The 13,292-nt window shown below is 34.3% G+C and overlaps 1 protein-coding gene across 3 annotated transcripts in view; it reads right to left on the bottom strand.

Moving 5' to 3' along the window:
• The window catches only part of RIC1 (RIC1 homolog, RAB6A GEF complex partner 1), a 115,293-nt gene that overhangs the window by 38,129 nt on the left and 63,872 nt on the right, over positions 1-13,292 (bottom strand). For all 3 annotated transcript variants that reach the window (XM_069476462.1, XM_069476464.1, XM_069476463.1), the window contains exons 7-10: positions 9,643-9,734; positions 4,088-4,176; positions 1,406-1,550; positions 668-716 (exon numbers count right to left, since the gene is read on the bottom strand). In XM_069476462.1, coding sequence (XP_069332563.1) covers positions 668-716; positions 1,406-1,550; positions 4,088-4,176; positions 9,643-9,734 — 375 coding nt within the window. The remainder of the gene's footprint in view (positions 1-667; positions 717-1,405; positions 1,551-4,087; positions 4,177-9,642; positions 9,735-13,292) is intronic.

Here is a 13,292-nt window from a genome sequence, read left to right as displayed (position 1 = left end):
CTCCCACTCCTGGGCTTAAGCGATCCTCCTGCCTCAGCCTCACAAGTAGCTGGGACTACAGGCATGCACCACCATGCCCAGCTAATTTTTTCTCTTTTTAGTTGTTTGGCTAATTTCTTTCTATTTTTAGTAGAGATGGGGTCTCGCTCTTGCTTAGGCTGGTCTCGAACTCCTGAGCTCAAACAATCCTCCCACCTCGGCCTCCCACAGACGTGAGCCACTGCGCCCAGCAAACAATATATATGGTTCCAATAGTGACTATAATTCTCTTGATAGACATCTATGGAAAATTTTAAAAACATGCTCAAGTAATACATAAGTACATGTCCTCCAGGAAAAATGACCAACAAGCATTTCACTTTGTGTTAAAAGAAAGCAGGTCATGAGAAGTGCATGCCAGTGAGTCACACAAGAAATGTCTCATCTGGACAGTTATTACTGTCACAAACATGACAGGGGCTTGCTGGACACATCTAAAAAAACCTCAAAACCTGAAAATCAGGCAGCCTCTCAACTAAAAAAAATGTTATCGAAACAAGAACTATATAAGGAGAAGTCTGCTGAGACTAAAATACCTTTGTGATTTTATCAGACTATCATGACAGAACAAAGGAAGAAAATCCAAGTTTCTTAATACTATGCCAATTTTTTAATAGAAAGTGCTTACCATAGAGTTGATCTTAAGAGGATCTTTTTTGGTGCCATCAGACCTATAACTGAAACAGAATAGAAACTAAATTTAATAGAGCCTTCCAATTACATATAATGCATATAATATTTAGCTTTAGTTTTTTAAAAAATCAAATTGATTTCACTCTTTCAAAATAGAAATACATAGTAATAAATGAAATACAAAACTGCAGGCTAATAAATCTAGGTATCACTTAGCCACATTTTTCCAGGGCCAAGCACCTCTTGCCAGAATCACGTAGTTTGGAAAGGTCTCCTCATTTCATCAGGACTGAGGTCCAGGACAGTATATAAAGTGGGTACAGATATCAACACACTCCTATTAACCATTGGGCTAACCTACATTAGCCAATGAGATAATTTAACTTTCTACTTCCTACTAGTTATTTATGTACATGGCTTACTGCTCTTATTAGATGATTAGCTACCTGAAGGAAGAACTATGTCTGATTCAGCCTAAGTCTTACATGCTGTCATTCAAACAACAGGGGTTCAATAAATGAACACATTTTTATTGAATGAACTATACGTTTCAAGAAAATGAATATTCAGAGAATCAATACAATCAGAACATATTAATTCTGAACCTCACAAATTTTAGGGGGCTAAGAGTCAAATAAGGTAAAAAGGGTAGCTCCATGACACAAGATTTCTATAAGTATGTATTATCTGAGAGAAGAGTTATTTTATCTAAAAATTGTCTTTATGGACTTACGCAAAATCTCCTCCAAGTGTACAAATCAGCTGTGCTCCAAACACACTCCATAAAGAAAGGCCTCCATATTCCCAGGTCACTATTACAACACTATTGTCTGGAGACCATCTGATCAACTTAACAGCTCCTGTTTTGTTCCAAATGTCTGTTAAGAAATAGTGAGAATAGTTAAAAATAAATGATTGCTTCAAAAATACTTAGTATTGTTTATAGTCTGTATCTTCAAGTCTAAAGGAGCAGAAAGGCATGACTATTTCAAATAAAGAGATGAATCCTGCTCATTTAAGGCTATTTAAATGTAGTAAGACCATTAGTTTTGGCCTGATCTACACAGAACAAATTCAGTGCACAGGTGACTTACAAGAAGCAAAAGCTGTTTCTGGCCACTATTAGCTTGAATAACTTAACTGAGTAATCTTAAAAGTCTTTGGCTTTGTACAAATCAGTCTCCGTTAAAATGGGAATAAGGTTACAGCAAAAACTGTCTTAAGAGAAAAATACATGCAGGCCTTTAAAAAGGCTACACAGTAAGAACAATAAAAACTTAAGGAGCAAATTTCTACTTTTGGTGGTATACCCTGAATGACTCTCCACACTGAAACAACTAAGGGTGTTGAACAGAATACTTAAATATCTCAAAACAACCAAAAATACTGAGATAAAGTGCTTTTTCCCTGAATTTTTTCTGCCAAACCCTGGAGATCTTGACTTCCACTTCTGATGATTCACAGCGTGTTAGGTACAGGAGATAAAGCTCAGAGCTTGCCGAAGGCAGGTAATCTAATAAAAGATATCCATGTGAAGCTGAGACTACAAAGAGCTATATTCATGGTATAGTCACTGGTAGCAGCTTAAAAAGATTGATTCACTCATCACATCTCTACTACGTGCCTCTCACTAAGCTGAACTAGCTTGGTATAAAGAGATGGGTAACATCCTACACTCAAGGCTTACAGTCTAGGAGGGGAAAAAGACCTGTAACATAGTTAAGTTCAATAAAGTATTACAGATGCTAAAAAAAAAAGGTTATATGCAGGGTATAATGGAGCACAGGAGGGAATACTATTCTAACTACTTCATAAAAAGAGTTCACTTGAGCTGTGTCTTAAGAAATAAATACATACCACCCTCCATCTAGAAATATGGGACATTTCAGGTAAAGAGAATAGTGGGAAAGTCAAAGGTACCAAACAGCATGGAGATAGTTATGAAACTGCAGGTAGTCTGGTGAATGTGAGTGAAATTTAAGACTACAGTTCCTAGTCTGTGTGCCAAGGTATCCCAGAGTTGTGCAGAGAACTTACACAGGTGCCAAGACATGATTTTTAAGAGAAACACAGTGATACATAGCATCTGTTAGACACAGTGTAAACTCCCAGCTGCAGGTAGTTCATAGCTACAGTTCATTTGATGTTACATCTTTGTGAAGATGGGTTTTCAGGAGTTGTGATAAAAATTAAGTGCTCTATAAAAATCAATATGGAACAGGAAATGTGGGTGGCTGTGCCCAGTCTGAATCTTAATGTTTAAGAAACTGCAGTATCCAACATTCCATTAGTAAAAAATTATGTTTAAGAATAAAATGAAATTATTATCTTCTTTCCCTTTATGGATAGTTTAAAAAAACTGTTGTTAGGCTGCTAACACATAGATACTTACTAAGTTGTTTAGCTCTAACTACTTAATAAATAGAACTTTTGGCATTTCTTTTAGCCTAACGGTACTGTAAAAATTAGACACTAAGTGTGGACTAACCAAGAAACAACGCCAGAGAGATTTGGCCAAAGGTCTTATATACCACATATACGTAGACACTGTTGGTTGGTTAATCCAACACCTATTCCCATCTTCCTTCTCCCTTGCCCTCTCTGCCATAAACGCTTGAAAAAGCTAACATTTACTTTCCAAGTTTTCCTTGAAGCCTAAGGTAGCACGTGACATATTTATGGCCAATTAGATGTAAGAGTAAGATAGCTGGAGGAGGTAGGAGGTGGGTATGCTTCTCGGAAAGGGTTTGCTTTTCTTATCAAAAAATCAGATATGCCCTGCTTCCTCCTTTCTTCCACTTGATTGCAGAAGTAATGATTGGAGCTCAGGAGCTAACTTGTGACCATGAAAAAAAGGTCAAACAAAGGTCAGTAGCAGCTCACCTTTGGATTTCTTGCTATTTGAGAAAATAAAATTCTATTTGTTTAAGCCATTTGCTGGGTTTTCTGTTAGTTTCAGTCAAAAGCATTTCCAATGATACAAAGAGTTTAGCCATAATCCTATGGATAGTGAAGATTCACTAAAGGGTTCAGAAAGAGACTTTTGTTTTGTTTACTACTTGTGTATCCAGCACTTAGAATAGTGTCTAGCATATGGTAGGTACTCAGTATTTGTTGAATGAATAAAGTGAATTGGAAGGCATAAAATAAGAGGCAATGAAATCAAGTAAGAGACTAAAGCAAAGTCCAGACAAAGAATATAGGGGCTAAACCTGAGAGAAAAGACTAAATGAAGGGATAAAAGAATATCCCAGGACCCCCTCTAGTTACATAGAAATCTTTGCGTCATGTAGAATACTGTTGTATGTTCTAATATTTGACCAGTAGCATGACATGTATTGTTTAATTTAAATTAGCATTCACTACACTTAGAATTACCAGTACATTAACATTAAAACGTTTTAAAAAAACTCACCAGGATACTGTTTTGCTGTTAGCTCTAATTTATGAGACAGCAGCATGGCTCCAGTGGTGTTATCTATTGTATAAACCTGCACAGAACCACTGTGAAAACAAAAAAGCTTTTAGTGAAAAAAGACAAAATACAAATAGAAAAAAACATTATTATGGGAACTCTTACGTTGTGCTGATAAGAGTATAAACTACAACAAAACCATTTTGTAAATAATTTGCAGTCATCTCAACATTTGAACAAATGCATATGTATTCTAATCTAGCAATTTCACTTCTAGATATATCCCAGAATTTCTTGTCTAATGTTTATTAGAAAATATGTACAATGTTCCCTGTATTGTGTTTAACTGCGGGGGGGAAAAAAAAAAAATGGCGTCCAGCAACGTGAGAAAAGAAAAATAAACTGGTATAGTCTTAGAGTATTATACCATATATCACTGAAAACGAACTTTAGCCACATGCATTAACATGGATGGCAAATGCAGATGACCCTTGAATAACACGGGTTTGAAATGTCTGTGTCCACTTATACACAGATTTTCTTCTGCCTCTGCCACCCCTGAGACAGCAAGACTCTTCCTCAGCCTACTCAATATGAAGACAATGAAAACCTTTGTGACAATTCATTTTCACTAAATGAATACTAAATATATTTTCTTTTCCTGATTTTCTTAACGTTTTCTTTTCTCAGCTTACTTTATTATAAGAATACAACATATTATATATACATACATTAATATAAAACATACAAAATATATGTCAGTCAACTGTATATGTTAACAGTAAGGCTTCTACTCAACAATAGGCTATTAGTAGTTAAAAAATTTGGGGGGAATCAAAAGTTATATGAAGATTTTCAGCTGTGTGGGCAGCCAATGCCCCTAATTCCTGTGTTATTCAAGGGTCAACTATAAGTATATTTGCTCGCTCTCTCTATATATGTATATTTTCTATATACACTATATTTGATATACACACACCCTAGTTAAATATATAGTAGTAAATAGATTTGTCGTAGAACTACAACAAAGAACTATTAGTGACTGCTCTAATAGTGCTTGCCTTATAAAAGGTGAATATCAAAGAAGAGGGGTAAATAGGAGGCTTCATCAGCACTAGTAATGTTATTTCTTAGGCTAGGTGGTAATTTATAAAGATTTTCATACTGTTTTTTATATATCAGATATACAATGTATGTGCTCTTTTGTGTATATGGTGTATATAATTACTTCATTTAAAAAATCTTTACAAGGGCTGGCTGGCCATGGTGATTCATGTCTGTAATCCCAGCACTTTGGGAGGTCAAGGCAGGAGCATCGCTTGAAGCCAGGAGTTCAAGACCAGCCTGAGCAACATTGCAAGAGTCCGTCTCTACACAAAAAATTAAAATTAGCTGGGCGTGGTGGTGCATGCCTGTAGTCCCAGCTACTTAGGAGGCTGAGGTGGGAGGATCACTTGAGCTCAGGAGTTGGAGTCTACAGTGAACTATGATCACACCACTGCACTCTAGTCTAGGTGACTGAGTGAGACCGTGTCTCAAAAACAAATAAATCTTTACAAGAGTCAAATTTATGAGGGGTCTGAAACCAAAACTAAAATCTCTATATTACCTCTAAGCTACATTTCAAAATTGAACTACAATGATCATTAAAAAATTCCATTTCTGCTTATGGAGCTATTCTCAGTTCAAAAATTAATACACATTCAGTATTTGAAAATAAGATGCCTACTTTAGTTACATTACTTACGCAATATTTACTATAATGATAAAGAGAAACAAATGTTGTTTTTAAAATATTTTTAATCCAAGACTGCTTTTGTATACAATAAGATGACAGTTATTTACGACTGCCAGAATGTTCTGGCACTTTCACATGTTCCTTTGTGGTAGGAGAAATCAGATGGTTCCCTCACAGCAACTTAGCTCTATTCCCAGCCAGGACCTACTGCTTCTCAAGGACTGGGACTAGGACTAAGCAAAAATACCTATAATAGTAGCCTGCCTGAAGCCGTCCCGTGGCTCATTGATGCTGTTTTTGTTAATAATATTAATACTTTTTCTGTGTTTCATTTTGGATAATTTCTCTTGTTACATTTTACTTTCGTTTTCATGTACTCAACTTAGGTTCTATCTCCCTATCCCTGTGCTGCACCCTGGGAACACTCACAAAGTAATAAAAGCTGGGGCAGTTGTAGAGCTCATTTTGTTTCTCATCTTTCACAGATTATTGTCCTTTGTTGCCTTATGTCCCATGTCTTGAATTCGAAACAGTTGTTTCATATTTTTGTCCATTTTCTTGGTTGTTTCAGTTGGGAGGGTATTCCATCTTAGAAGCTAAATACCTGGAAAAAATTTCCAGACTACCTGCTCAAATAGATTATTTCTTGCTGAGAGATAACACAAAGTGGATAGCAGGTATATTTGTTTATTTTTGCTTTATCTCTGACCACCATCAACTGCTAACCCTGGGTTGCTGAGCTTTAACAAGTCAGGGAGGAGTCTAAATATTTATAAGAAGGAGATGCTAAGTCACTACTTACAAAAGACTGACAATCTTTTAAGTGCCCTATAGTGTCTATATTTTAAAAATTATTTTTCTTTCCATTTCTCATCAGCCTATTATAAGAGAAAAATATATTTTCATTAAAACATACTACTTACTAATCCCAAAGCCAAAAACATCTTTATAATAGAGATATGACTATTGTCACCATAAATGATCAAAATGTTATGGCATCATTAATACTGGGACAACTCAACATTATTGTTAAGTGATACCATAGGAAGTACATATCATGACCTATGACAAAAATATGTAACCAGAATCTAATCAAACCTTTAAATCTAAAAGTAAGAGTTAGGTTGTTCGAGACTGATCCTCTACAAACTGGCATCCTAAAAGAAAGGTGGCTTCTTATAGAACTCTAAGGACACCAGCCACAGCCTAGTGTTCAAGGCAATGAGTCATGGCAAGGGTTGGCAGATCAGGGTTAGAAGCTACTGGTTTGTTGTACCACAAAACTACAATCACAAAACTTTAACCCTAACCCAGGAATGCCAGAAGAAGGGCCTGTAGTCTCCTAAATGATGAAAACAGATGACTGAAAGGCTGTAAGCCAAGATTCCCTGGGGAAAGGGTTAGTACTTCCTAGTCACGTAGCTTATAAGCCAATAGTTAGGGTTGGAGTACCTCTTCTGGATTCTAACAGCTGGCCTTGGTAGACACCTAGGTACTAGCCCTGAATGCAGGTAATATGGGAAGTACGTACTTGACACTGGTCCTGTGAGTTTTTTCTAAATGCTCTTCCAAGCCTGACGTGTGAGCTTTCCAGTTATTTGACTACATTTGCTCAAGAAGAACCAGCTTCCAGGTTAGTTATTACAGGTGTCATAGAAACTAATTAAATGTCATAATGAGGAAACAATGAAGCAAATCTAGAATGTAAGACAGTCTATAAAGAACTGACCTGGACACTTAAAAAAAGTCAATGCAATGAAAATGAGAAAAAAAGGTATAAGGATTGTTAAAGGTAAAAGGTGACCAAAGGAAACAATAACCAAACATAATTAATGTACCTTGATTGAGTCTGGTTGAAACAAAGGAGCTATAAAAGATATTTTGGTGACAACTGGGTTACTTTGAATATGAATTGAGTATTAGATCCTATTAGGGACTTAGCATTATCTCATGTGTTATAAAGATACTGGGTTTATATAAGAGAATGTCTCTTTGGAAACCAAGAGATAATGCAAATGTCCATCAAAAGCAAAGTGATACATTATTATATTAGTATATTTATAAACTGGAGTACGATTTATAAATCAATTTAAAAAATGATTACAGCTACTGGCAAACAACATGGATATCACAATGTTGACTGAAAGACACAAAACATAAAATATGATTCTATTCATATAAAGTACAAAATCTAATAAAACTAATTATGCTCTTCAGGAATGTATACATGGATGGTAAAACTATATTTCAAAAAAGATTATTATAATACAATAGACAGAAAATTGGTTAAGTGAGTCAAGGAGCAGATAGGAGCTGGGATTAGGAAGTAGTAGAGGGAGTTTATGATAGAAGCAATGATCTATTTCTTGACTCAGCTATGAATGGATTGAGTGTCTGTATTACAATTATTTGTTAAACTAAATATCTGGATTACATACTGTTTTGTACCTGTTTTTATTTCACAGTATTAAAAGGGTATATAAACTATAATGTATGCCAATAAATTCTGAAAGCGTATGTGAAAGAAACCCATTCCTAGAAATATTCAACTTGCCAAAATGACTTAGGAAGAGACAGAAAATCTAAATCTTCTTAAATCTATTTTTAAAACTGAATTTAATCAGCAGTCCAAAAAAGTCCCAAGAAGGTGATTCCAGGTCCAGATGGTTTCATTGGCAGATTCTACCATACATTCAAAGATGAATAGAGAAGACAAAGAGAGGAGCCCTTCCTCAACTTGTTTCATGAGACAAGCACAGCATGGTTAACCAGGAAAGTAAGAAAAAAGAAAATTGTAGGCAAAATGTACACATGAACACAGCTTTAAAAATTCTAAGCAAAATTTCACCCAATCAAATCCATGAATATAAAAAAAATAAGCTTTTCCTTCTTTCTTGTACTAAGTTAAACTTACATGTATCTCTACATTTAACTGCTCAGTGAGAAGCAGTGTGTTGAGAACAAGTTGAAGTCGAGGATAAGGATTTCCCCACTTTCCAAAGAGGTTCTTGAGAGTGTAATGAAGGTGATTCATAATATGTGGATTACCTATACTAATAAAAAAATCTTTGATACTTAGGTGGAGATGATGTGGCTGGAGACTATACTAGATGTATGTTCTATACAACAACCAAGTCTCATTTTGAGGGCAAAATGGAATTTTATATTTAAGAAGGAGTTTTGAAAACTAAAAAGCACTATACATATTGTAAGGCATTACTATAACTGACTAATATAATCTTTTTATTTAAGCTAACATATAAGCTCAACAAAGTCAAGTATCTTTGTTTTCTAATGTATCCCAAATGCTTAGAACTGTGCCTAGTAATGCTAGGAACACAGATATTTGACGAATAAATAATTTTATTCAATTTTATTTCTAAAATATCCCTTATATGAATTAAAGCAAGAAACTGACTTTATGTATGTGAGCTTTAAATGTGCTTATTAACTAAGGCAATTCAATGTCAACATCAATGCCTTAAAAAGGAGTTAAAAACGGAAAAATACCTTCTAGGTCGTCTTTTAAACAATAGAGTCTAGGTTTTAGCTGTTTATTCTTTTTAACTTGTACCTCGATTTTCTACCACTAAAGAAAAGCTCACTTTTATAATACAAATTAAAATATTCTACCACCAAAATCTGCCCTTTACTTTGTCTGCTTCAATCTAATAAAACACTTTTATATTTCATATTAAGGCTGATTCATAAATTATGATAGTCATGATAAGATTTATAAGTGTATTAAGAATATCTTATGTTTAAAAAACATTATTTTGGGCAATAATCCTTAAAAATTTAAGTCTCTATCAATTACCTCGCACAACCAAATGCCATTAGTCGATACTTGTTATTTACTGCTACACACGTTCCATCAACAACATCTTGTGGCCAAACTCCATGAAGCTGCTAAAAAAAAAAAAATAGTTATTAAGGCTTAAAAAAGTATTCTCCCAAATTCACTGTAGTACATATACTTCTCCTTCAATAAACATACAGTTTGATGAGGCTTTACTTGGTTCATCTACATGGAAAATATCCCATCAGAACCACCATCTAAATATTCTCCCTTAAAACCTCAAGCTTTTCATTAATTTACTCAATAAACATTGAGCTCAGTCCAGTGCTAGTTAATTTATAAAACACTAAAAAATGGAAATTCAATCTCCAAATTCAAATTAAATAAACTTCTTGTTAGACTGTAAATTTCTTGAGAACAAAAATAGCTTCTAACTTGCCCACTATTATTATTTTCATCACCTAATATCTAGTGTTTAACTTTCTAGTCAATGGAAAATAGTAAATTTTACTTGGTTTATCTTTGAGAAACAACTCATAATTTGTCATTTGTTTACCACTTTCTATTATTCCCTTGTTTTACAATGTAAATGGTTAACAGCATGGTATCTCACAGCCTGACATAACAGCTCAGGTCTACTGTTCACTCCCTAAAATGATTATTTGACCTTTCCAAGCTTCAGTTTCCTTATCTGTAAATTACTTACCTCTCAGGGTATTTCAAAGATTAAAGGAAAACATACAAGTAAACTATCTAGTACAATCCCTACAATTCAACAAATTAAGCATTCAATAAATGACTGACATTATTAAGCTTATATGCTACTTAATTCTGTATACAGATACAGAATAGATTCAGCTTAGTTGTCTGTTCTTATTTGCCAAATTATGAATATTTTATGTTATAAATTCCAAGGCAAAGGTCCTGATTATTAGTTTAGTAAGCACAAACAGTACCACACTATAATACAGCACTTTATTTTTTTCTTTTTTCATTAAGCCCCTTCTATTCTAGGATATAGCAATTTATTTTTGAATGATCCCAACAGTAAACATTAGAAGATGCAATAATATAATCACAACTCTTTGAACTATATTACATTTAATCTACTGTCTAAATATGGAATATTTGTTTTTTTAGTATGAATTTTATTTTTCAATTTTAATAATAAAACTAGACATTTTATGTAACAGAAAATGGTGAAGATAGCATTGAGTATTATTTCTTTGGATCACTGGTTAGACTGAAATTCATTCCTATAACAAATATATTTCCCAGGTGCCTACTATTCACCAGGCACTGCTCTAGATATTGAGGATACAGCGGGCATCTAAATACACCAAAACCCCTACTTGTATCCCTGTATTTGTGTTAGAAGACAGACAAGTTAAAAAATTATTATAGTATATTAGAGGCTGGTAAATCCTATTAAAAATAAAGCAATTATGGTGAAGAGGGAATATGGGGGAAAGGTATAATATTAAACAAATTTCCGTATGAAAGTGCCTTTTGAGGAAAGTCCTAGAAGAAAGCAAGTGCAAAGGCCCTATTGTAGTGGCATTTCTGTCATGTTCAAAGAACATCAAAGAGGCCTATGTGGACTGGACAGGGGGAAGGAAAGTAGTACATGAGTTAAGAGATGTAACAAGAGGCCAAACAGGGCTTTGAAGGCCACTGTAAGAATTTTGGTTTTTTTCTCCAAGTTATATATGACAGTCACCAGAGTATTTTAAAAAAAAAAAAAATTTAACTTTTTCTATTATGAATTATAATACATTAAAGGATACACAAAACAAAAATGTGCATCTCAATAATATCACAAAGTGAACACTTGTGGAATTACCACTCAGGCTAAGACTTATCAATACTCAAAAGTCCCCCAATAGTACCCTTTCCCATAACTGTACTCTCATACCCCTACCACAAAAGGAACCAATATCCAGACTTAACGGTAATCACTTCCTTCTTTTCCTTTAAACCATCACCCTTTAAATATGCATCCATATATACTCTAATTTAAAATTGCCTGTGTTTTTATTTTCCCTTTAATTTTATATAAAATGGAATCACAGCATGTACTCTTTTGTATTTATTTGGTTTCACTCAACATGTTTGTGAGGTCTATCTATGTTGCTGCATATAGCCCAGTTTGTTCATGCTCACTGTAGACTCAAATACTGGCTCCTTAGCCTCCTTTAGCCTGGTTACTCTTGACTGTTAGCTCTCCAAAGCCTTTGAGCAAATTAAAAAAAAATTTTTTTGTCCAGCTCTTTTAGTCCTCAGGTTTTGTCCTACAACAGTTGTGAACAAGGGAGTGGCAAAATATGACATATTTTAACACATCTGTTAAATGTCATTTAGTTATTTCTTAATTACCAGTAATACATACATATTGTTTTCTTGTAATTCATATTTTCTATTTATAAATTATTTAATGATATCCATCTGCTTTTCATTATTTTTTAAATCTTTAATTTATTGGAAAAATTTCTTAGACAACATACTAATAAATGCTAAGAATATATTTTGTACTAACTATAAAGTACTAAGAAGAGTCACCTTTTCAGCCCTAATAATTTTGCTTTCAATATAGATACTTAAGTCCCAAACATAATTACTATAGACATGCCTTGTAAAAAAAGAGATTTTCTCATTTCTCAAAAGTTTTTTATTTATATATTGACATAAGTTATCACAAATGTATTATTTAGTTACTATATGAATGAAGTTGACAATGAAAATCATATTTATTAGGAATATTAAAGCTGAAGCCAAGTAGAATGACAACCAAAAAAGGACCTTAAAAACTTAAAATCCTTTCCAGTTAAAGAGAGCAGATGGAACATGAATATTTAGCTTCTCTGACTCCTAAAATCCCAGCTTTTACAACAGAAAGATTTTTTTGAAAAGCATAAACTGGCAAAGACAAAGAATGAGAGAAGAGGCAGCATTACAAAAGTTTGGAAGCTAGAAAGCATATGGATGAGTAGAATCCTTAACTGACAGTAAAGAATGCTAAGAAAATCTAAATTTACACTGTAGGGCACACAAAAGGCTTGGGAATTCAGGTGTCTCTCAAGGGCTGGGCTAAAAGCAGTAGGTATGGTTCAAAACCTATCTAAGCAGCAGCTGGGTCCTCCTCAGCACTTCTCCCATACTGAGCAGCCAAGAAATACCTCACCTCCACTCCAACAGAAAACTGGACATTTTTCTTTGGAAAAACAAAACAAAGACAAAAACCCCAGAGTGAGTGAGTAAAAAAAGAAAAACAAAAACCCCAGAGGTTTATGTACCATACTGAAAACAGGGAGAGAAAGCAAAGGTTCACACCTTGAATTCTGACCCTCTGGCCTAACTATTCTGTAATTCAAATCCCAGAATATTGGAGTAATCAGGTATATTTTCTAAGGAACACTGAAGACAGAAGGGACGGGAGGGAAAAAGAAGGGAGAGGGAAAGGGAAGGGAATGACTCTGAAGACAGAGGCTTCCCCAAGGAAATTACTCAGTCAGCTCATCCTATGGTAAAGATGACAGCCAACCAAACCCACCAAAACTCAAAGAGCTTTCAATGAATTCAATTGTATTTTGGGTCTCTGTCACACAAGCAAAATCCATACATTTTAAATTAAACATTACCTATCAAAGGATCCCATAGAAATAAAAGTA

This window comes from Eulemur rufifrons, chromosome 7 (genome assembly GCF_041146395.1).
Source record: "Eulemur rufifrons isolate Redbay chromosome 7, OSU_ERuf_1, whole genome shotgun sequence".
Taxonomy (NCBI): Eukaryota; Metazoa; Chordata; class Mammalia; order Primates; family Lemuridae; genus Eulemur; species Eulemur rufifrons.
The sequence above is the reverse complement of the archived record's forward strand: the minus strand, read 5'-3'. Positions and strand labels throughout refer to the sequence as shown.